This window comes from Elgaria multicarinata, chromosome 1 (genome assembly GCF_023053635.1).
Source record: "Elgaria multicarinata webbii isolate HBS135686 ecotype San Diego chromosome 1, rElgMul1.1.pri, whole genome shotgun sequence".
Taxonomy (NCBI): Eukaryota; Metazoa; Chordata; class Lepidosauria; order Squamata; family Anguidae; genus Elgaria; species Elgaria multicarinata.
Genome location: NC_086171.1, coordinates 67,519,437 through 67,545,454, shown reverse-complemented (window position 1 = coordinate 67,545,454; position 26,018 = coordinate 67,519,437). Strand labels below are relative to the sequence as shown.

At 44.0% G+C, this 26,018-nt stretch overlaps 1 protein-coding gene across 1 annotated transcript in view; it reads right to left on the bottom strand.

Annotated features, from left to right (window-relative positions):
* The window catches only part of AOAH (acyloxyacyl hydrolase), an 87,123-nt gene that overhangs the window by 2,554 nt on the left and 58,551 nt on the right, over positions 1-26,018 (bottom strand). The window contains exons 14-21 of the mRNA XM_063116094.1: positions 24,722-24,804; positions 19,082-19,118; positions 17,607-17,681; positions 15,096-15,268; positions 10,702-10,760; positions 9,799-9,858; positions 8,322-8,418; positions 3,250-3,326 (exon numbers count right to left, since the gene is read on the bottom strand). Coding sequence (XP_062972164.1) covers positions 3,250-3,326; positions 8,322-8,418; positions 9,799-9,858; positions 10,702-10,760; positions 15,096-15,268; positions 17,607-17,681; positions 19,082-19,118; positions 24,722-24,804 — 661 coding nt within the window. The remainder of the gene's footprint in view (positions 1-3,249; positions 3,327-8,321; positions 8,419-9,798; positions 9,859-10,701; positions 10,761-15,095; positions 15,269-17,606; positions 17,682-19,081; positions 19,119-24,721; positions 24,805-26,018) is intronic.

The following is a 26,018-nucleotide window of genomic DNA, read 5'->3' as shown; positions in this document are numbered from 1 at the left end:
GTAGCAAGGGTGTGATTCCTTTTCACCCAATCGTTTGGCCAAGCAGGGCAAGGTGCATGGATGAGGTGGGAAGAGAAATATGCAATCAGCCCCACCCATGATGTTCCTGTATTTTAAATGCTTAACCCAGAGACATGGGGAAATTCCACAGGGAAGTGGTTTCCACACCACTAGGAATAAACATGAATTGGGCCATGATCACTGGAGTCAGTGGACAAATGCTGGAATAAAGTTATTTCATTTATTGATTGCAGCACAAATAGTCCATATAACACATTGTGGGTGGGAAGCATTATTAAATGAATTGGATAGATACTTAAATCACCTGATTCTCTGACAGAATGACCAGTCCATAATCAGTTTACGGTGCATATAATTACACTGACTTATATTGGTTGAAGAACAATTCTTACGGATATCTAACTGAATTATTGACACTCTCACTGAACACAAATTACCAGGATTCTGTGTGGAAAGCCATGACGATTATAAACTGGCTAAGAAAGCAATCCTATGCCCCTACACACTGTCTGGAGGGCCATAGGATATTTTGGTTTTCTGGATCCGAGGTCAGAGTCATTGCTCTGATCTTGGACCCAGGAGTTCAAGTTCCTCGCCCCCTTGCAGTTGGTGCAGAGAGAACCATGATGACAATCTTGGAGGGAAGGGAAAGGGGTGTGCCACCGAGCGGGGAGGGGATGGCTTATGCTGTATCCCTACCCTCCTTTCCTCCCATTCCCAGATGTCTCAGTTAGAGAGATGAAAATGCCCATCTAGCTAAAAGAAGGGTGGGAGGAGCAGAGAGGCAAAGATTGCCTCTGCTCCTCCTCCCACTCTGCATGGGATGACCGGAAACCTCTGAGTTCAGAGGCTTACAGCCATCCCCATAGGATTGCGCCCTAAACTAGATAAGAAAATATATGTGAATGAGACAAAATGTATTAAGAAAAAAATACTATGGGGTCCATTTGTTTGTTTGTTTATTTATTACATTTTATACTGTTCAAGAGCCAAGGCTCTCTGGGCAGTTTACAATTGGACTACAATCTACAATTAGAATTGTTAGGCTATGGATAGCCTAAGATTGGATAATAGGGTTGGACCTAGACTTAGTTATAGAGCTTTATGATACTAGGCTAAAATCCTACATCTGTTTCCAGATTCTTTGAGGGATTATGATCAGCTCCTTTACACAGGGGGACATGTGCTTTGAATTTAGGACTCCCTTTCTTGGTAAAGCCTATATGTTTTCTATATGTTTCATTCTACAGCTACTGTGAAGGACAGGGGTGCAAATCTGTATGTTTAATTTTGCTGTTGCTATGAGGGTGTAAGATCTGCCCCTAGGAAGGATCTGTGGTCTATCGTTCAAACTGGCTTTGCCAGGCTTTGGTGGCCGCCAGCCCAGGTCATCCCTGTCTCGAGCCAGACCAGCTCCCACTGGCACCTGGAGATTATCAGGACGGTGGACAAACTTAACAGGATTCAGCGGTGGGAAAAAGAGGTGGCTTGGCCCCGATGGGAGGGGGGTGGGCTATAGCCCAGAAAGGGCACTGGTTGGTCTACCTAAGTCATGGGACCGGGGGTCCCAAAAAGAGATTAAAAGCTCTATGAAGAAGATCCTCCATCTTCCTTGGAGGTGCGTGCGTATGTCAAGTGGGAAGATCAGGTCTGTGGCAACCACAGAGGTTGCCCGGAGTTAGAAAGTTTTTTTATGTTTTAACGTGGGTGGGTATTCTGGAGAAGGCCAGCCAGATTTTGGCTGGGTGTGGGGTCGTATGAATGCTTCTTGGGGTAATGGCTAAATATTAGAGCTTTCCCTCACCTTCTTTCCTTACTCTCCCTTTTCCACATTCCCCCTTCCTCCCCCCTTCCCTATTCTCCCCCTTCCTATTTTAAAAGGGGCTGTTTTACGACCAAGGCCTAACGTGTTAGTTTTAGTGATTGCAATAAAGTTGCGTTGGTCTCTAAATGTGTGTCTGTCGTTTATTCCCGTGAACATCTGGCTCGTCCCGGTTGTGGACAGGGCAGGGAGGTGGGTTACTTGGGAGTTTAGGATGTTTGGTCCAGGAGCCTACCTTGCAGGGTTGTCAGGTGGACCCTGACTTCCTTTACAGCTACTAGATTGTGCTACTGATATATTGGATTTACCTTGCTTATTGGGTTATCTCTGATCTTTTTAAAAGCGGCATAAAGGGGGGAAAGCGCAGGAGACATCTTGGAGGTTGATGATGTCAGGTAAAGGTCCTGCAAATTTCTGTGAGTGAACAATCATGAGTGTGCCATACAAGCCTCATGTAGAAATGCTCATAGAGTAGACTCATTGAAGTGACTGGATGGGCTTGAAGATATGACTTCCATGGACAGATGGGCTCAGCTCATAGACGGTGCCTCCACCTGATTGCCACACTCAAGTGCTAAAAATTGGTCTGAGCATACCAAAGTTAGCTGCCCTAAACTACCCTGCTCTTTGCCATGGTGACTTTGCACAAGGACTAGCTGCTGTGCTTTTTCCGCAGCTACAGACAAACTTCTGTCAGCTCTTTCTCTCTGTTCAACCTTCCAGTTGTTCGCTCTCCCAACTCCTTCCCTCCCTTAGAAACCCAATTTGCCTTGTCATGGATTTTACAACTCCATAGGAACCATAACCTAGCCCATTTAATTCCAGTTTAACCACTCATTTCCATGCCTAGCTTGCTATGCATAGCAACATTCAGTTCAAAGACTGAGTGGGCCTTCCACCTTGGTGTCCTGTGTATGGATGTCTATGGTATTCATTTTTTTCTGCCTTATATGTTTAATATGCATAGGATTACTAACTATATATGAGCTAATTAATTCTGCATTGGAATTCCTATAGCACCTATGACCAGCTAGCTAATTCCCAATGAGACCACTGTGTATATTTTTATCCATTTGTAACAAATAAACCAACCCCTTTTGGAAGAGAGGTGTGTGTGTGTGTGTATATATATATATATATATAGCATTGAGACAAATCTGCTAAGACATGCTACTGTCAAAGTCAAAAGATCCCTTGTACATGTGTATCTCAGAATATGTGTATGCTTATATACACATCCACAGAGGACAGTAATTAATTCCCTTCTGTTTGCAGTTGAGCACCAGGGCGTCCATGGGAGAGCAAAGCCTCATACATGAGTCTGTGGTCCCTTGGACTTATTCTCTTAGTATTGTCTCTTTTATCCCTTATTTCCATTTACCTACCCACCACCACCACCCTTTTACCTGACTAGGGTGAAATCCATCAACAGGTTCTATTAGCTGCCAGGCCTCTCCTCCGGATTTCTGCCATAACTCAACAACTGTAAATCAGATAATTACAGAAGATTATGCACCACACGTATAAACATCACATTCACTTCACACAGCATCACAGGCAGTATTTTTAGCAGCTGACTGTAGCACATGAAGATTATGATGATTTATGTAACACCGTTGGAGCCAATACTGTATCCAATCCTCTTTCCTTCCAGGCAGCATTTAAGCCTTTCCGAGATACTTATGCAAGGGAAACTCTTTGAACATAAGTGCTGGCAGAACAATTCACATTCAATTCCAAGTATAAATGAGGCTGAAGAGAGGCAAAGTTACAAAATATTAAACTTAATACTGATTTAACACTTCCAGTCTTCCATGTTTTGGTTGCATCTTCTTCAACACCAAAAATTAAGGTCAACGGTCAAAAATGGACAATTACAGCTATGTATGTATTTAGCCTAAAGTATATAGCTGTGCCATTTTTCATTGCTGCACACCTGCTAAGAGGAAATAACCTTTCTGGAAATGTATATCACATTAGAAGCAGTAGAGCCAGTGGCTCCAATTTTGGTGGAGCTGTGTATCCATTCTGGGTTTCAGTCAGAACCAGCCAGAATTCTAAAAGAGCTATCCAAAGTGCTGAACCCTATTCTCAAAATGGAATCCAGCACTTTGGATAGCTCCTATAGAGTTCTGGCTGGTACTGTCTGAAATCCAAAATGGATTTACAGCCCCACTGAAATTGGAGCTACCAGCCCCACGGATTAGATGTGAAAGCAGTTCTGGTATAAATTACATCCTGTGGTGGAATAAAAGTCTTTCCTAATTCTTACCCATTCAAGAAACCACTACTACTCCTGGATATGATGGGAAATAAGATAATGCTAGGTGTCACCACCGCCTTGATGACTACACACTCAGAAAGAATGATCTCCCCCTGCAGTTGGATAGAGATGTTTAAAAGCTGAGAACTACACGGAGCCTTAGAGCACCCAACAGACCAAACCCAGTGTGGCAGAGCAGCAGGCCCCTAATGCTGCCCCGTGGCACCATTCCGTCAAGCAGCAGTGGAATCAAGCACTGGAGGTGGCCCAGATAGCTTTGATGGTTCATTAAATGGTCAGATGTTGCTGGGAAGTTCAGAAGAATGAGCACAGAACCACATCCCTCCAGTACAACTCTAGATGAAAATTGTCAACCAGGAATTCAAATCCCAATTCTTGTTGTAGACCCCGCTGTACCTTTCCAGAGATAGGTAAATTTTTTGGCCTCCTGAGACATTGGTCATTTTTTTCAGGCCTGAGGATGCCTTTGTCCTGTGGGCATTTATTTTTGGGATCCTCTCTTTTATTGCCCCTCCTTTTGTTGGACCCTCTTTTCTCCCCCTTCCTCCATGGATCCTCCCTTTTCTAAGAGTTGCCTCAATACAGTCTACTTAAAGTGCAATCCCATGCATATTTACACAGAAAAAAGTCCTACAATTCCCAGCATTCCCCAGCCAGCCATACTTCGCCTCTGCCCGACAACCTCAGGTTTCTTAAATGCAAATACATGCATGCCCCTCACTGGGGCATGCATGCGAGATAAAATAGTTTGGAAATTCTCACTTTCAGCTTCAAAAATAATTCACGTACACCTACTTTATCAATCATATCAGTTACACAAAAGGCTTGAGAGTGACATCTTATACATGTCAACTGGGAAGGACGCCCCATTGAGTTCAGTGGGACTTACTCCCAGGAAGGTGTGTACAAGATTGCAGCCTAAGAGAGAGTTAAAGGCAGAACAATATAGTCTTTGCTGCTCATAGCATTTATATACTTTTCTTTTGTCCCATGGTCAACTTTCTCAGGTTTTTAAAGTGCTACAAAACATGCAAACAGAAGTGACACCATAGGCTCCAATGATCCTACCCTGCCTCCTCCAACTCTTTGAACAAACTATCATTGTTTCAGTTCAATTAGTTTAATGGAGGCTTCTGAACAGGAACATGCACATTTCACCCTGAGAAAAATTAACGCTGGGAAACAGCTTCGCCTAATCAGCATTCTAAAATACTGGATGAGGCCGAGCCCCCAGTGAAATCGGACCAGAATTTCAAAAGTCTGAACTAGGGCTGTGCATGGACATCCCCCCCATCCGCTCCGCACCTGATCCACAAATTCTGGATTGGGTACGCTCCACCCCGCGTTGATCTGCCTATGGTCCGCTCCGCTCTGCTGTGGAGCTCCGGATCTGAATCAGAGCTCTGCAGCGGCGGCAGGTAAGACCCCCTCCCTACTCCCCCCTTACCTGCATCCATTGTGTTCCGGCAGCGGCTTCACCTGAGCCCTGATCTTCCGGTTTGAGTCCTTGGGCTCAGTTGAAGCCGCTGCCGGAAAGTGACAGACTCAAGTAAGACCCTTCCCCTGTCCCCTTACTTGGCTCTGCCATCGCCGCATGGACTACGGTGGCGGCACCAGTGCCAGGTAAGGCCCCCTCCCTCCTCCCCCTTACCTGCATCCGTTGTGTTCCGGCAGCGGCTTCACCTGAGGCCGAGGCTCAAAGCGGAAGGGCAGGCTGTGGTTGCGGCCTGGTCTTCCAGTTTGAGTCCTCGGACCCAGGTGAAGCCGCTGCCGGAACGCGATGGACTCAGGTAAGACCCTTCCCCCCTGCCCCCTTACCTGGCTCTGCCGCTGTCGCCACACAGATTGCAGCAGCACCAGGTAAGCCCCCACTTACCTTTTTTTTGGAGCTCCGGATTGAGGCAAAGGATCCGCTTGGTCTTGATCCTCTTTGCCTCGATCTGCAGCCCCCCGACCCGCTTCGTCTCCGCCTTTGTCGGAGGTGAATCAGGCCGCCTCGCTATTGCGTCTACGCTCCGAAGCGAAGCGGAGCACAGCTCTAGTTAGAACTTCATCCAAAGCACACACAAAATTAAATTGCAAGTGCTGCTAAATATTTCATACTTCGAGACGCCAAAAAGGTTTTGCACCAACTTTAGCAAAAAGAAAATTGAGAAATAGGTCAGTGATTAGAGCAGAGGCAGCTTAGAAGAGAAACTTGACAACTGACACTTCTGCTAAGAAGAAGCCTTTAATTGTAAACCCGCTGATGGGGCTGTGAAAAACATTGCCAAAGGCTGGGTTGTGTCTTGATTGGCTTTTACTTACAAACGTGAGAACGTAAATCATATCGATCTCCTGCCCAAAATGTGACTGAATATATTTAGCACTTCAGAGTAATTTGGCTCATCAGCAATCAGAGAGCAGCTCTTATGAAATATTAAGAAGGTATTCAGAATTGTTTGGATTTAAGCGACTGCTTCCTTAATTATTTATTGTAAGTAAAGAAGTGATTGCATAACGAAGTAAAAGGAATGTTAAGTAACGCAGGTTGGTAAGCCTCAAAGCACTTATGCCCCGATCCAAGATCCAAGCATGGTAGAAATGTTACACAATACACATGCCACCTCCTTGCTGGGTGGGCAACCATGCTGAGCCATCAGTCCCACTGGGTAACGTTGGGCCACTCACTAACTCTCCGCTAAACCATCTCACAGGGTTGTTATGAGGATAAAATAAAATTCTGGAGGGTGGGAGGAGTATGTTCACTGCCTTGAGCTTCTTGAAGGAAGGGCATACAGAAATGCAATAACAAATGATATATAAATAAATAGTTCGAGACAGGTGCCCATTGCTGTAACCAGTCCATAAATTTTGGCTGGCCTTGTAAGTCACCAATATTACCCTTCCCTCAAACATTACCCTTTCCTCAAATGAGCAGCAGGATCTTTTTTTCTGTTGGAAAGTTCAAATCAACAAATCAACAGGGAGTTGCTAGTTGATTTGGCAGACCTGGACCTGGCCTCAGTGGTCCAGGTCAGCCAGAGAGGGAAGAGCCATTCCCCACTGCCATGCTGGAAAGAGGACTTGTGGAACCCTGCACATGGCTATGTTCATCTGTATGTACCACCCCAACGTGACCTATGTTTATGCTGCAGTACATGGATGGAGCTACATAGTCACATCTGTCTTGTAGTGCAAGTGGAAATGTGCACCCCCACCCGCCTCTTGGGACAAATTCTTTCTTGTATGGGTGGATTGTGGCCTTATGCTTTAGAAGTGCCTGAGACATCAGTGGGGATTGGAGCAGGTGACTGATCTTATGTCAGCTTATCTGCGGTGAACAGATCATCTAAATCATCTTCCCACAGACTTCTCTTTTCCAATTGTATTGGTCCTAGTACATGTCAGCATATAATCTCTAAAACAGGACAAATGCAGGCAACTGTCCTGCACTATGCTTTTGTGAATGTAAGAACATAACAAGAGCCCTGTTGGATCATAACAGGGGTCAATATAGTCCAGTATTCTGTTCACATTGTGGCCAACCAGTTGCCCATGGGAAACCCAAAAGTAAAACACAAGGGCAGCAGCACCCTCCTGCCCATGTTCCCCAGCAACTGATGTACGTAGGCATACTGCCTCTGATATTGGAGGTAGCATCTCGCTATTAGAGCTTGTAGCAATTGATAGTCTTATCCTCCATGAATTTGTCCAATCCCCCTTTTAACGCCATCCAAAGTGGTGGCCATCATTGCATCTTGTGATGGAGAATTACAAAGTTCAACTATGCACTCTGTGAAGAAATAGTTCCTTCTATCTGTCCTGAATCCCCCACCATTCAGGTTCTAGTATTATGAGAGAGGGAGAAAAATGTCTCTATATCGACATTCACCGCACCATGCATATTCCATACAGTTTCCATTCACAAGTTGGCTGTACCAACGAAACCAGGTCTACGCATCACAACCTCCATTAGGTTGGTGAGCACCCAACCTCCAATGATGTATTGACCCCAGTGGCTAATTTTTTGGGTTTTAAAAAAATTGAATGTATTTACTTTGAGCATTTTTAGGGTGCCCTTAAACCTCCCCAAAATCTTGCCCATATCTTTGGACAATATCAACAAAAACGTATCCATTAGGCTGATAGGCATTAACCCTGCATCTAGTGATGTATAGTGGAATTGTTTATTCAGCTCTTATGTAAACTTACGTTGTTTAAGTGGGAAATCCAGGTATAAAACATCAAAATTGGCATATTTCTCAGATTTTGCTATTTCTTTCAGGACATTGGAAAGCTCTGAGGCCCTCTGTGGAGGGAAAACATAAGAAATATGTGTACTTATTATTTTATTGTTATAAGAGCTCTTATCCTGCTCTGTCTGCCAAGAGTTCAGAGCACCTCACAATAATATAAACAATCAAATAACATGTGAACTTTGTACTGTTTCAGCTTCTGTGCAGGAGAATAAATGTGATGTATTTTAAAAACACCATTTATAATCCAAGTCACAAAACGGAAGCTCTCTTTCTGCAAACAATTGGTCTTGTTTACACAGCCTTGACTAATATGCTACAAAGATGCTGGTATACTGCAAACATTCACCTACAAGTGTCAGGTTTTCAAAGCAGGCTGAACAAATCTAAGAATTCAAAGCCTGCTCTCACCTATTTCTAGATGGTACAGAGATAGACCAGATCACCTTTGCGGCCATAGCTGCCAAAACTACTTGAGTGAAATGGCCCACCTCTTTTCAATAAATGTATTTAGAGCTGATCCAGATGTTCAAGGCAGAACATGGCAGAATCCCTTTTGTGACTGCATTACTTCAGAAGACACATGGAGGGGAGAGTGCGGGTTTCTGAGCACATGCATGTCAAATCTCTTCTGCATGTGGAAAGCTATCATACCAAGGAGAATGCTGAGCTAGAAGCCTTCTTTATGATGTGTACGGAAGTTGCTTTCAAATGTGTTCATCGTTAGGTAATACATGATAAGCATTTTTAGCATTAGGGACGGATTCCATTTCGGAGAAGTTCTCAGGGGCCGCATTCCAGTGGTGGGCGGGGCCAAAGGCAAAAGGGGTGGGGCCAAAATGCTAGCATAGTTTAGCTTAAAGCTCTTACTGGCAGTAACTAGACCTTAGGGAAGGCATCTCAACATTTTAGAATGGGGGTGGGATGTACAAAAGCTGGGAAACCATCAAATGTTCAGTGGTCGGGGAAAGGGTCCTCCTGACCATTTAGTGCTCTCCCCTCCACATGCCTTCTGAAGCAATGCAGTCATGAAAGGGATTCTGCCATGTGCTGCCATGAACATCTGGATCAGTTCTAAACAAATTTATTGAAAAGAAGTTGGCCAGTTCACTCAAGCAATTTTGGCAGCTAGGTTCTGCACCCTTTCACTATAGCTTACATTTCTTTGAAGATTTGAATTGGATCTTACTCTTGGAAAGAACAAGGTATTGCACCTAAACACATACTGCAAGCATTTGTATCCCATTTGTGCATACAGGCTTCTAAAATATGTGAGAACCTGAATCCAGTCTGAGAATCTTGAGCTGCAGTAGAAAAATCTATACTCAGAGTGATGTCAGAATTGAGAACACTTGATCTCTTTAGCAATAACTAACTAACGTCTTGCTTTTCTGATACATAAATTCATTACTGTACTTTTATATTAAACATACCTCTGTGGTCAGGTCCCTAAGTGTGCCATTTGAAGACATCCAACCATTGCATGAATTGACCTGTGTGAATGTGGAAAATATTGTTTAACCAGTTGGGTATGGGCATGTGAAAATGGATGCGAGAACACAACCTCAGTTATCTGAATGGCTGGAGGCGACACTGAAAACATTTAGATGATTAGGCATCTGGATAAATGGAAGAGCTTTTCATATAGCATTATATTTTCAGACCTTGACAGGAAACATCAAGTGAATGGGGATAATCCACATGGATAACTGAAATTCAGAAAACAGTTGTTCTGAAAAGATGCACCATAGACAGACATCTGAATAAAATTGTCTTTTATCTCTGCCAGTCAATACATTGCATTATGTTGTATTTGACACTGAAACCAGGAGGGCCCTACCAATACTTTGATGCTCCAAATTAAATATTTAAATGGTTGCCTCCTCCCCTTTCCCAAATGCACCTTGGATGCTGTCACTCCAGAGTTTCTTCTCTCCCACCAGGCCCTGGGGTTTGTTGATTCCAACAGACTTGCTGATAATACTTTGAAAATAAGATGCTTAAGAACAGCAAGATATGAAAAAAAAATTTGTTCCCATTTGCTATTACTTCAAAAGGTCTGCTCTTTACAAAATTCCATCTTGTGCCAAGGTCAGCCCTGACTAAATGCTTTGTGCTTAGCTCACAGTCTATCAAAAGCTATTATAAATACTTGCAGATATAATTATCTTCGGTTATTGGTAACTTTTCCTTTCTTTCTAAAGGAACATTCAAGCCATCTGAAATTTCACACCAACAAGATGTTTATCCAACTGAATGCATCGCCTTTATCTCCCTCACCTCCACCCCATTTCTCAGCTTAAAATATCGTTGCACGGGACATCTGGACAACTCACCTGAAGACAGCTCAGAAACGAATAATATTGTTCGTATGTGACATCTTTGTTTAACTGGCCTGGAAAACAGAAATGTTATCAAACTTGACAATGTTCCTTGCTGGTAACCCTCTAGGAATCTGCCTGACAAGGACTTTGTACTCTTGGTATTCAGGCATCCAAGAATATACATGATATACAGCCAGCCCTCCAACCATCTCCCTGGCTACGTCCTATCCCAAGGGCTGTCTATACATTTTAAAAGCCCTGCTGTGGCTGCACAGTGGCACTGCATTACTTATATGATGCAGCAGCCACCTTGCAGCCACTGTGGGGCTTTCCCGTGAAGCTGTGTATTAAAAAAAAATGGGCACTTTTTATGCTGGAGAAAAGTGACCACGGGCCTTCTGCCGTCCCACCTAACTTCAGTGTTGAGATGGATGTGTTCCCAGGCAGCTCCAATCCCTGATTGGTCGCTGGAAGCGTAGGCAGAGGTCAGGAGGTGGGCCTGGTGAACCAAAGGGCCACCAGAAAGCCCATGCTGTCTCCTGCGTCGGGATTATGTGCTACTACCCTGCAGCAGCGAAAGCGCAGGGTTTTCTCAAAAGTAGCGGCAATGCAGAGCCATCAAGTCAGCCTCCCTTTCACCATTTTTGTTGGCCTATGTTGGATGTTTTGATCCCTTGCATGTGTATACTACAATCCCCATAAATACTGTGCATAGGGAGCTGTGGCAAAAATAGGTTTAGGGAGTAGCAGTGGACAGAGGTTTCTGCTTGTTTGGACAGGAAATTTGGATCCAACTTCTGAAGCAGACCAATTCAAGTTCTGTTTTTTTTTAAGCCTCAAACTCTGCACATAACTAGTATTTGTTTATTTGCCATCCTTACTACAATAGTTTGGGATAAGTAAGATTGGCGAGTCCTTTTATGCACACAACTAGTTTGTGAAGGAAGGCAGAACTCAATGTCCCACATTATTATTATTATTATTATTATTATTATTATTATTATTATTATTTATTTATTTATTTATAAAGAGTCATCAGTGTTCATGGCACTGTACAGAATAAAACAAAACAAGATAATCTGCCATATGGCTTACACTCTAAAATCACAGTAACAGATGGGGGAGGGAGGGGAAAAACCAACCGGGGTAGGGGGCATTAAAACTAACATATAGACTAGTAAGGATTTAAACTTGGATTTCTTTGGCCCTATTCATATGATACGTTTGTAACTTTTGCCTAAAGAAACTCCCCCAACTATCCCATAACAGCAATATACAGATGCTGTACCCAAAACAGCAGTGCATACCATGAAATGCTTGACTACTACCCAGTGGCATCCACATTGATTTGTGAACTGCCCAAAGGGCTTCAGCTAGTAGGCAGAGCAGAGATGTAATAAAGAAAATAAATAACCCACAGTCACACATTTCGCATATGTAAAGCAGCATCACAATTTCTTCAAGTGCTGTTTCATTTTGAAGAGGATATAAAACCCCAAACAAACAAGTCCATTGCTATTATCCAGACGTGCCTTAACTTTTTTATTTTTTAAAAAAGCCTTCACTTTAAATCATTGGTATTTCATTACCTTTTAACCTACAGACCATAGATTTTGGCTTGGACGTGATGGAAGCAAAGGAAACAAAACAGTGGGATCGAGTTTCCACAACAGCATCTGTCCCAGCTGCAAAGTATGGGTGGTTTTCTGTCCTCCTGCACATACACACCTTTCCCCTCTATTCTCAGCCAATTGAGCTAGCAAGAGAACTGAGTCATATAATACTCAGTTCAAATCCCAAGGGTGAGTGACTGATGCTTTACCCATTAACAAGCCTTTCACTCTCCAAAACAAATTTAGCCATTTCACATCAAGGAGGAAGATTAAAGGTGACTATGTACAATCATGGTTTTCACTTTTTATACCTCAGATAGGTTGCCTTTAAAGTGGAAATAATATCTTCTGTCATAGAGGGGGGAAATGTACTAAACCCAAGCACTGTTAAATCCACAACAGATTTGTTATAACATGGTTTATGTGAAGCAATACTGTTCTTTGATCATTTGTCCTGAAAAGTAGGATTTTTGCTGCTGCATTTTCAGATCAAGCAACATCTAGATCAAGATGCTGACTTTAGTATTTTAGGATGGAATCCTATGTACGTGTACTTGGTAGTCCCACTGAAGTCAATGGGGCTTATTTCTGAGTAGACATGTACAGGATTGTGCAATTAATTATCTATTTTTAAAGAGGAAATGCTATTAAGACCAGTTTGGATTCTGTAAAATGTTTAACTTTATTATGGCTCTTGCTCAAGAAGAAATACATGGGTTATATCCAATGTTAGTCCTACTTAAGGTAGGCCCGTTGAAACGAATGGGACTTAAGTTAGACTAACATTGGATACAGCCCATTGGATGCAACCCAGTGTCTCTATACATGTCTGCAAATATGTTCCAGATATACACCTTCCTGGAACATGAATAGGGTGCGTGTGTAGGAGATTTAATGGTGGTGATGGGGATTTAGCTCATATATGACAGGGGGAACTATTTCCCATCATGAACCTAGCTCTACTCTGCTGGAGGACAGACTGCTGTTTGTCCAGCAGAGCTGGCCATATTTATCAAAGTACACAGGAACACACTGGGCTTCTCTACAAGTCTTTTAGCTTTACTGATGCTTCTGCTTGCAAATTCTTTGTGGGATTAAGATTGGCTCCTTTACGCATGTCCCCCTCTGGGGGGTTTCTTTCTCTGCTTTTCTATATGTTCCATTACATAACCAGTAGGTGGCACTGTGCTATAGCATAATTGCACAAGTACACCAGGGTTTCATGCTGCCATTTGCAGAAATACCAGACTTTCCTCGTTATAAAACACACACGCTATAAAGGTGGCAAACAGTGGGAGAGGACCTAGATGATGATGATGTAGTGTAAAACACATGCCAACTACCATGAGTGAGGAATCACGAGTGCTCAATAAATGCCTCGTGTACAAAAACTGACAGTGCATAACTTGAGACTGAAGTCAAGAATAGCAGTATGCTGTTTTAAGGTAGGGAGGGAAAAAGAAGGGATGACAACTGATGCTGCAGTGAGGGAAAGGGATTGGAGTGGCAATGGAACTGGAAAACATGGCAAGGAACGGGGAGAGAGTTATACCTTTCCTTCCTTGTGTTCTGTCTGAAACACAGGGGGAGTATGTGAAAGCCCTTTACATCAGGGTAAATCCAAAAGGAAGATAAAAAGCAGAGACTTTCCATGGCTGCACACTATACGTGGAGATGCAGACAAAGAACACTCAAAGCTAAGATTCCAATTGAGGCTTTTCCCTTTTGGGCAAAAGTTGTGGGAGGGGGGTACATGGTGGTCCTAATCTGAATGTACACTTGCTTACAATAGAGTACACACACACACACACACTGCACACACACATCTTTTCCTCCTCCTTCTCCCCCATCCTGGCTACCTTGCTGCTCTGCCCGCCAAGCTCACCTGGTCGTAGTGGCTGTGGGACCAGGCATACTGCAAAGTGAAGTGCCAGCCTCCAGCTGCCCTCCATCTTCATTCCCTAGGACTTCTTCTGGGCTCAAATGGGTCCAGAGACATGGCTCGCTGGAGCCTGGCACCTCGTTCTGCAGTGCGCCCAGCCACCCACTCCTTTTTGTAATTTTGAAAAAATGGTAGGGAGGGGGAGGGGGAGGGGTTGCAGGTACTGAGGGAGGTGCCCACAGGTGCCATGGTGGCCACAGGCATGTCACTCGGGAAGGCAGCTCTAGAATCATGGGAGGGACTTGATATTGGGAGGAAGACCCTCCAGTCAGTTCAGCCTGGATGCACCCAGCAAATACGCAAGACACATATGGGGAGGCATGTATTTGATGCTTTTCAGCAACCTAGGAGGTAGATGTTAGAGATTTGATCTGGGAGGCGCTTCAAATTTATCCTTAGTAAACAGGACCCATTAGGGGGGAATGTCTATCCAGCTCTACTTTGTGAAGAGCTTTCATTTGTATGTGGAGCTTGCAGAACTGAAGATGCCAGGACTTTGGCCTCACTGAAATAGAATGGTCCCACTGTTACCGCTAACTATAGAAATCTGCAGAATAAGGATGATGCTTAGTCTGGTGCTTGCTGAGCCTTTCAAAGATCTATAGCCCTGGGCAGTTGCTTGAAACTTGAGCGGGTCTGATGCTGGCTGTAGATGGATTGCTGTCTGGGGAAGCCCCGATCCCAGTAACATCCGTCTATTACAATTTTATATACAGTAATCAAGTACGGGTTTTGGACTGAAGTACTGGCATCACAGAGCTATCTATCTCCAGAGGCCCAGCACCATGGCCAATTGTTAGAGCCTCAGCTTCATGTCAAAGAAAATAAAAAAAGGAAGTTGGCCTATTTACCAAGAGGGAAATATCTGTTGTGCAAGTTTTCCCATAGGAAGCGGCCATCTGCCAAGCCGACTAAAATCACATGGCTCCCTTTTGGAAGGTGATTGTCTAGATAATTCAGGGTCTGATTAACATTGGAGCGCATCTCTGCAGGCCGTGTCATCGCTTTCACTGTGTCACGTTGCCTAGGAAAGAAAAAGGAGACAACATAGTACTCAGGGTGTAATAAGCATGTGTAAATTATGCAAACCATCTGTTCGGGTAAGTAAAGGGTAGGGTTGGAACTGGGTAGATCAGGTCTCCACAGCTTGTGAGGTAGTGGCTTGGGTATTGCAGTCTCAGGCATTCACCCAGGCCAGTGGGCTTCCATACATGATCGGTGGGCTACTTGCAATTGTGGGCCACTAAGCTGTAGACACCTGAACTACGAGGTCAACTGGGTCCATTCTACATGATTCTGTTTAAACAGTTTCAAAAGAACTTAGTGCCGTATGGGCCTAATTGTGGCCTACCAAAAAAGTTGGAATGGTTCCTCAGGTAGTATCCACTGTTAGTCATACTTAGAGTAGAACCATTGAAATGAATAGGACTTAAGTTAGTCCCATTCATTTTAATTGGTCTCCTCTCAGTAGAACTACCATTGGATACTACCCCTTGTTGAGAAGAAATGATTGGAGGGGGGGGGGCGGGAGGTAAATATTGACCAGTCACTCCATTTGCACCTGTATGCAGACTCATGCCAGTTAGCAGAAGTACCTGCATAAGAAGTATTTTCTGAACTAGGGGGCACTTTGGCAGTGAAACCTCTAAAATGGCTGATATACCATTAAGGAAGTTTAATCTCTTTCTATCGCTTCTTTCAGTTGTCCCTCATTTCAAAGCACAGATTGCCTCTGGCCCCAATCAGTCAGCTCTTGTTTCCTTCTTGTTATCATGCTTTTATGTCACAGATAAAATACAGCATTGGGAAAAGAACGCTGTAGAAATAATCAGTTCTAGAAAAAACAGCAAATCTAACCATTTTGCTTTTATTCCTCCTTCAAAAACACACACACAGGACCCCTCTGTGCATTCATTTATTTTTTTCATGTACCTTTTAAAATAATATTATTTCTCTGTCCTACATTTGTGCCTCTGTAGGCTGTGAGATATGTGCCATCTGTCTATATTTTTGTACATCCTCCTCATTTGGACATTGCAATTTGGGTTCTGCTGGGAAAGTACAAGAGCTGCCAATTTCATTATCTCTCTCACTTATAAATGTCTGCATTTCTCAATCTCTCACTTGCCATATTGGCATGAAGCACTTGGATTTTTAACTGTAGTTTGGCTGAGGCACGATTCTGCAAGGTGAAGAACTGCAGCTCTTGCTTTGAGCAGAGACCTAGATTAGACCAGGAGGCTTTATTAATTCCATCAAAGTTATCTTAAATACCAGCTGATTAGGTTTCAATGGATAAATGCAATACTTAGCACCTTTAGCCATTTTTAAAGCAACCAAACAATCATTGTTTTTTGTTTAAATCAACATGGAAAAGTGGCTTCACTGAGATGTTCCTTCTTTGATACAATCATCCAGCATTCCAATTCCTGGAATCTCCATTGGTTAGACTGAACAACAAAAATGTCAGTCCCTTGTAACCATCTAAAGCAAAACTTTAGATTGAGCTAAATCCTAATGGTGGATTTAAGTCGATGTGCTAAATACATCGTGGTGGACTTTCATGGATTGAATGTTCAATTCCATCCACATGCTAACCCTTTCCCCAATACCATTTTTTTCCATGGGATTAATCCCAGTGGCTTTTGTGATTGATCATGGGCAAATGTAGATGTTCCTTTTGCAGAATGGCATTTCCAAAGCAAAAGGGTAGGACTGTGGTGCAACTCATGCATAAGGCTCTAATCTATATTCACTTGTGACAAATGTGACAGTATCCAGATGGTTAACACAGCATATTGCAAGGATGTTATACCAATGATAATACAAAAAAACGATAATACACAACAAACATATATCTGCTTTTCACTAGTTTAGCTGTTGTGACTTCTCCCCTGCTCTATTATTATTATTATTATTTATACAGCGCCATCAATTTTCATGGTGCTGTACAGAACAAAATAAAACAGAATGCAAAACACCCTGCCCTATGGCTTACATTCTAAAATCACAGTAACACACAAACAGGGAGGGGAAAGGCCAACCAGCATGGGGGACAATAAAACAAATAATAAAAACTAGTATCGTCACAAGAATCCTGGGCCATTTTGCTGCGTGAGGCAAAGGACAAGATGTTCCATCCCCCATTCCAGGTACAGAAGCAGTTGAACCTTACTTCAACACTGGCTGCCTTAGGTAGTTTTGGGGGCACAGGGCTAGCTCTGTGATGCACATACAGCTCTGTCCTCCAACACTTTGCCACCTTGCCCCACCCTCCCAGAAACTGCCGCCTGAGTTGATTGCCTCACTCTGCCTAATGGTAGGACCAGCCCTATTAACATTACTGTTTCTTGACAACTTACCCATTGCAGACATCATTCCCAACCATTGCAAAGATAACTATTGCAGGCTTATCAAACTGTTGATTCCTTGCCAAGCTAGAAACAAAAAACAAATGAGAAGTCTAAGTGTTAAAAACCTACACATCCCATGAATTTGCTCTCTACATAAATATTGTAATGTATGGTATGTTCCTATGATACTGAGCATACAAATGCAAAGCAGTTCCACAGGTATTTACAGAAGTAATTGTGGATAGAAGTTCTAGGTGCTAGTCACTACCATCAAAGACACATGCTGTAGGGATGGTGAGTTAGTGTTTGTTTATCACAGCAGCTTCTTCCCATAGTAAGCTTCTATACAGAAAGCAGCATGCCCATGACTTTCCTAACAAAGTTAAGCAGAGGGGCTCTCAAATCTCATCAGTGGTGAGAGCCACTGGTTTCGGAGGTTTTTTAAAAAAATTCATCAGATTCATGGAGGATACGTCTTCCAGCTACTATTTGTCATAATTGTCCAATAGAATCATCTTGGTCCCTGGAGAGCAAAGAGTGGGAAAAGGCTATCCATGATAATCTTTGTGAAGGCATCTACCTGGTCACTACTGAAACAGGACATGGGATTGACCTTTGGTCACACTCAGCAGGGCTCATTGTGTTTTTTTATTTCAAATTCACTCATAATTAAGTTCAAGAACAACCTACCTGCTTAGCTTATAACACTCACTTTCATCATGCTAAGTATGGAAACAGATGGATGTAAAGAAAAGGGAAGAAGCAGTCCAATCAAAGAAGAGAGGTATGTTAACAGCAACAGGAGAAAGCAAAAAACCCATGAAAGTAAAACCGGGCTTTTCCATTGCCCTTTGACTGATAAGTGGAGTACATAGTTCACACACAGGCGCATTGATGGGACAGAAATGAAGAACAACAGGGTGATATCACATTGCCTGGGTCAATGCCTGACTCCCACAAAAAAGGGACAGGTTGGGGGAGCATAATCTCAAGCTGTGCTCATCTCCTCAAGGATGCCCTCCTCATTATTGATTTAGGTTTTTTTCTTCTGCATGTGATGCTTAAAATGTTACTTATCGTTTTCTGTCTATTAGATAATGGTAAAATCTATTTTCTAACCTGCATTAACAATGGCCATGTGCATACAAATAGTGCAAGAGTGGCTCAAAATGCACATTTAGTGTGAGATTGGCCATAGGTCAATGATGAAATGCTGTATCGTGTTCTTTTTGATCACAAAGATTGATTCAGGTTTCATGGCAAATCGTATATTGGAAAAACATAGTGCAGAGAGACTAGAATGGGAGTTAAAAGCTTAACCAAGACATGGTCAACCGGGGGGGGGGGGGAGGAAAGAAAAGAAACACTTTAAGATATTTGCCCCAATTGAATGTTTATAGGAGTTATGATGATGATTTCATTGTTCTATAATCAGCTACTTCAACTATGGAACAAACTATTCCAAACTCCCATAAAATATTTACCTTTCTAGAAGATCTCGGATGTTTCCTGAAGAGGCACCTAAATGATCAAAGAAGTTGAAGAAAATAATTGATTACAATGAATACATGAAGAACCATCATGTTTACAATACATGAAGAACCATCATGTTTAAGTTTCAATACAATAGAAGTGACAGGTTAATAACAATTGACTCAAATTTCATTAATTTCAATGGGACTTAAACACAACTATCTTTTCTGCCTTGGGGGTCAGCATGTTTATGCTGGATGTGTCATTGCAAAGGTGCACTTATGGTAGGGAATAATGTTCCAGCACTGGCATAATGTTGTGAACCTGAAACGTAGAGAAGCAGGATATGTAGCATCTGAGTGGAAAAGTAGACTGAAATCCTGGTATTAAGGCTTAAAAACAACAATACCCTAGCTCTCTGAAGTATTTATATAATAATTTAGGTTTTGGCAAATAGAGTATTAACATGTTTTTGCCTTATAAAGGCAAAAACATGTTAATACTCTATTTGCCAAAACTACTATGACTACTATGTCATGCCCAATTGTTATTGCAGATGAATATTAATTTACTGTAATACACATCACAGTGAATATGCACTTGTGCCCTGTAGCAGGCTAGTCAGGAATCAAAGGAGGCTCAGCATGGAGCAGAATATGCAGGAATGAGAAAGGATAATGTTAGACTTGCAAAACAGCTAGGCTGTGAACTGGCCTTATCGTATTGTTTAACGAACCTTTTGCTCCCCAAAGCCATAAAGAAAGTATAGAATTTAATGGTGCAAACGAAAGAGACTCCAGGTTTCCCTCAATGCATCCAGGTGAACTATGATTCCCCAGGCAAGCAAGATTAAGATAACATTTCCCACTCTTCGAATGGCATTCAGCACTGACATGAAATATCTAGTTTCCAAATGCTCAGTGGACCAGAGGGCTCATGAACGAATATACAGAACATGAGCTGTTCAGATCCAAGACAGAACACATCAGCCCACAATGTGATAAAAAGAATAGGTGAGAGTATATAATATTGAGGGGGAGTGAGTTCAGGAAAAGGCTCCCCATTTATCATATATGACAGGCATATAGGGCTGCCTTATAACTTAAAGGGAATCTGGGTGTTTCCAGATGGAGAGCTCCTAGGCCCACCAATTGAAGACACTGGAGAGCTAATCCTTCTTTTCTTCTTTAAAGCATTTTCTGCAATAAGGAAAAAGGCAGAAGACGTAGTGGGAAAACATGGGAGAGTTATGAGTGGGAGATGCCATAACATTATGTAAAGGAGGCAGGGCGATGGTGTTGTGAGGAACCACCCCTTGTTTCTGAGTACCTCGGGTTTCGGTGCAAATAGTCAGCTAAACTAGGTCCATGGCCCAGGCCTCCTAACAGAAAAGACAAGCTGATAATTCTGAGCCTGTATCTTATTATTTACATATGGTGACCAATCGTCCGGATTTGGCCGGACATGACAGGAAATTGGGGGGGGGAACACCGTCCGGCCGGAAATGACCTCCCCCCCCCCCTTTTGCCCGGGAAAAAAGGCTCCCCCAGTTTCTATCGGGGCCTCTCCTTGGTCGTCGTCACCATGGCGACCAAGGAGAGGCCCCAACAGAAGCCGGGGGAGCCTTAACACGCGGCGCTGGGGCCTTCTATCGATTGGAGCGTCCCCTCCATAGAGACGCCGGCGTCTCCATGGAGGAGACACTCCAATCGATAGAAGGCCCCAGTGCCACGTGTTTCCCAAACGCGGAAACACCCGGCTTTAAGACCCGCCCACCTGGAGAGACCCGAGGTGGGCGGGTCTTAAAGCTGCGTGTCGACGTCATCGGAGAGACCCGGATGGAACAGGGGGGCGGGTCTTAAAACCGTGTGTTGCCGCGTTTGGGAAACACGCGGCGCTGGGGCCTTCTATTGATTGGAGCGTCCCCTCCATAGAGACGCCGGCGTCTCCATGGAGGGGACACTCCAATCGATAGAAGGCCCCCAGCGCCACGTTTTTCCCAAACGCGGAAACACGCGGCTTTAAGACCCGCCCACCTCGGGTCTCTCCGATGACGTCATCGGAGAGACCCGAGGTGGGCGGGTCTTAAAGCCGGGTGTATCCGCGTTTGGGAAACACGCGGCGCTGGGGCCTTCAGTCGATTGAAGCGTCTCCTCCATGGAGACGCCGGGGAAGGGCAGGTGAGTGGGTGTTTGGGAGAGGATTTTAAAAGGAGAGGAAGGGCAGCTGGGTGTGGGTCTGTGGGAGAGCATTGCACTAATCTAATTAATTTTTTAAAGGAGAGGAAGGGCAGGTGGGTGTGGGTCTGTGGGAGAGCATTGCACTAATCTAATTAATTTTTTAAAGGAGAGGAAGGGCAGGTGGGTGTGGGTCTGTGGGAGAGCATTGCACTAAACTAATTAATTTTTAAAGGAGAGGAAGGGCAGGTGGGTGTGGGTCTGTGGGAGAACATTGCACTAAACTAATTAATTTTTTAAAGGAGAGGAAGGGCAGGTGGGTGTGGGTCTGTGGGAGAGCATTGCACTAATCTAATTAATTTTTTAAAGGAGAGGAAGGGCAGGTGGGTGTGGGTCTGTGGGAGAGCATTGCACTAATCTAATTAATTTTTTAAAGGAGAGGAAGGGCAGGTGGGTGTGGGTCTGGGGGAGAGCATTGCACTAAACTAATTAATTTTTAAAGGAGAGGAAGGGCAGGTGGGTGTGGGTCTGTGGGAGAACATTGCACTAAACTAATTAATTTTTTAAAGGAGGGAAAGGGCAGATGGGTGTGGGTCTGTGGGAGAACATTGCACTAATCTAATTATTTTTTTAAAGGAGAGGAAGGGCAGGTGGGTGTGGGTGTGGGTCTGTGGGAGAGCATTGCACTAATCTAATTATTTTTTTAAAGGAGAGGAAGGGCAGGTGGGTGTGGGTCTGTGGGAGAACATTGCACTAATCTAATTAATTTTTTAAAGGAGGGGAAGGGCAGGTGGGTGTGGGTCTGTGGGAGAGCATTGCACTAATCTAATTAATTTTTAAAAGGAGTGGAAGGGCAGGTGGGTGTGGGTCTGTGGGAGAGCACTGCACTAATCTAATTATTTTTTTAAAGGAGAGGAAGGGCAGGTGGGTGTGGGTCTGTGGGAGAACATTGCACTAATCTAATTAATTTTTTAAAGGAGGGGAAGGGCAGGTGGGTGTGGGTCTGTGGGAGAGCATTGCACTAATCTAATTAATTTTATAAAAGGAGGGGAAGGGCAGGTGGGTGTGGGTCTGGGGGAGAGCATTGCACTAATCTAATTAATTTTTTTAAGGAGGGGAAGGGCAGGTGGGTGTGGGTCTGTGGGAGAGCATTGCACTAATCTAATTAATTTTTAAAAGGAGGGGAAGGGCAGGTGGGTGTGGGTCTGTGGGAGAACATTGCACTAATCTAATTATTTTTTTAAAGGAGAGGAAGGGCAGGTGGGTGTGGGTCTGTGGGAGAGCATTGCACTAATCTAATTAATTTTTAAAAGGAGAGGAAGGGCAGGTGGGTGTGGGTCTGTGGGAGAACATTGCACTAATCTAATTATTTTTTTAAAGGAGAGGAAGGGCAGGTGGGTGTGGGTCGGTGGGAGAGCATTGCACTAATCTAATTAATTTTTTAAAGGAGAGGAAGGGCAGGTGGGTGTGGGTCTGGGTCTGTGGGAGAGCATTGCACTAATCTAATTATTTTTTAAAGGAGAGGAAGGGCAGGTGGGTGTGGGTCTGTGGGAGAACATTGCACTAAACTAATTAATTTTTTAAAGGAGGGAAAGGGCAGGTGGGTGTGGGTCTGTGGGAGAACATTGCACTAATCTAATTAATTTTTAAAAGGAGGGGAAGGGCAGGTGGGTGTGGGTCTGTGGGAGAGCACTGCACTAATCTAATTATTTTTTTAAAGGAGAGGAAGGGCAGGTGGGTGTGGGTGTGGGTCTGTGGGAGAGCATTGCACTAATCTAATTATTTTTTTAAAGGAGAGGAAGGGCAGGTGGGTGTGGGTCTGTGGGAGAACATTGCACTAATCTAATTAATTTTTTAAAGGAGGGGAAGGGCAGGTGGGTGTGGGTCTGTGGGAGAGCATTGCACTAATCTAATTAATTTTTAAAAGGAGTGGAAGGGCAGGTGGGTGTGGGTCTGTGGGAGAGCACTGCACTAATCTAATTATTTTTTTAAAGGAGAGGAAGGGCAGGTGGGTGTGGGTCTGTGGGAGAACATTGCACTAATCTAATTAATTTTTTAAAGGAGGGGAAGGGCAGGTGGGTGTGGGTCTGTGGGAGAGCATTGCACTAATCTAATTAATTTTTAAAAGGAGGGGAAGGGCAGGTGGGTGCGGGTCTGTGGGAGAGCATTGCACTAATCTAATTAATTTTTAAAAGGAGGGGAAGGGCAGGTGGGTGGGTGTCTGGGAGAGCATTGCACTAATCTAATTAATTTTTAAAAGGAGAGGAATGGCAGGTGGGTGGGTGTCTGTGGGAGAGCATTGAACTAATTAATGCACATGATAATAATAATGCATATAAAAATGTAATAAATAAATAAATGTGACCGAGGCCACACCCCCTTGGGGGCCGGACATGTTGAGTTGGCTCCGCCTTGGGGGTGGGCATGTTGGGGTGGCCACGCCTCCTGAGGGCGGCCATTTTGTCCTCCTTTTTGGTTTCCAAAATATGGTCACCCTACCTCCATCCAATTTTGGGGCATCTCCCCTCCCCACAATACCAGAGTTCACCCAATTTAGCAGGGTCCTCTGTCCCTCTGTGCAAAGCTTAGGGAAACGTTTTTGGCAGGAACCCCTCCCCCACGCTACTGCACAGGTCCCTGGGGTTCCCGCCCTTACCTCAGTTTACAAGAGTCCGACATTGTGCACTGTAACTACAGTTACAGGTAAGCAACCTGCATTTCCACCAGCTCAGTTGCATGTACCTAAATCTGGATCCAACCCCTTATTTTTTTGTATTTATAATTTTTATGGTACCATGTCAGCTATTATGAGCATCCAATGTGTTTGTGAGCACTATGCCCACTTATATATTTGCATACTGATCCTAAGCTCTTTGGTATTAAGAAGCCTTGCAGGTTTATAATATTTTCCCCTTACTTTTATATATTTGCATGTTTGTATGTTAGGTATTTCCCTCCTCCTCCTTTTATTTTTGGCCTTAGGAACATAGGAAGTTCCTTTATACTGGCCCCATTCAGAAGACACCTTAAACCACAGTGGTTAAGCTAGGAAGCCGGGCTGTGTTCAGAAGACACCTTAAACCATGGCTTTAACCATGGTGGTTAAGCCAGAAAGCCTTACTCACCGTAGTTAAAGCCATGGTTTGAGGTGTCTTCTGAATGGGGCCACTGAGTCAGACCATTGGTCCATATAGCCCAGTATTGTCAAGATTGACTGACAGCAGTTCTCCAGGATTTTAGGCAGGGGGTCTTTCCCAGCCCTTCCTAGAGATGCCAGGGATTGAACCCGGGAACTGCTGCATGCCAAATGCGTGCACTGATGCCGAGCGACAGTCCTTCCCCTTAAGAGAAGCTGCATGTTTTGTGCGCTACTCCTCAACCAGCATTCGGAACGGTTTTTCAGCCCTGCAGTGTCACAATGTCTGTGCATTGTGAACGGGTGGGGAATGCAGGTGAGGAATGAGACTAAGGTACCATTTTTAGAAAGGTTCTGGTAATCTCTGTGGTTGCAGCGGTTTCTTCTGAGTAAATTAAGGTAGATCGAGTCTGTCCATCCTCTGAAATAAAGTCAACAAACTCTGGTTAGTGAATTCATGCTGTATAAGGAAAGAACAGACTAAGGGAGTGTTCCTATGTGTGTGTGTGGGCGGGAGGTGGGGGAAAATAGGATTGTTCAGTTTCCTGGCTCTGAGTTCATAGACAGGGCTCCGAGGTGGGAGCCAGGAAACTGTGCTTCCTGCCCCCTCCCCCTCTCCCTCATAGCTGGTGTAGAGAAAACTGTGCCGGCTACCTCTCTGCGCTTGCCAAACGGAGTGCAGAGATAGGGAAAAGGAGGCTTTCCCGGAGGCGGGGAGAGGAGGAGATTGGGGATGCTGGGATATGAGGTATCACCAACCATCCCCAGCCTGCTTCCTGAAGCCTCCACTAAACGGGTCAAATTGCCCAATTAGCTAAATTGCAGAGCAGGAGGTGCAAGGTGCCTCCCGCTCTGTATGGGATACTTGTAAGCCTCCACGTTGGGAGGTTTATGAGTAGTCCGGGCACATCCTATAGGACTGCACCCTAAGAAGTATCATGGTATCAAGGAGTTGTAGGCCACCTAGATCACCCCGTTTTGAGAGACGACCATGTATCTTATCTTATTTGTTTCATTTTAGCCTCACAATAAGCCTGTGAGGTAGGTTAGGCAGAGAGATAATGACTTGGAGATTAATTTAGGAGCTTCACAGCTGAACAGAAATGTGGATTTTTCACACCCAAGTATAATCTCTGTTACTGTCCCTTTAGGTTAGCTAGCTACACACTACTTTTTCTTACTTCAGGGGGGAAAAAGTTTGGGGAGATGGCTCTGGCCCATCTCCAGCGCACCACGGACCCTCTGTGCTGCCCAAATTACTTCTATATTATCACCTGCAGGGGACAAATGCCTTGGTCAGCCCTGGCAGCAGCAAAGAATAAAAGACAAAAATAACTGGGCCCGTGGCCTAGAAGATATGGAGTGGGGTTATTACTAATTTGATTGCAGGTGTGCATTGGGCCCCAAAGGAAGAAGAGCAAAACAGCATTCCAAGCCTCCATTTTAAAGGTTAAAAAGCACCCCCTGTTTCGATGGCTGCAAGCATTTAGCTTGTTCTTAAGCTACTGGAAAGCATGTTAAACCAGTGCATTGAAGATTTCCTTTTATTATTTAATAGAGGGGGCAAATGCCTGAGTCAGCCCAGCCAGCCAGCAGCAGGAGGAAGAACTCCATAAAAGGGAGGATGCCGATGGC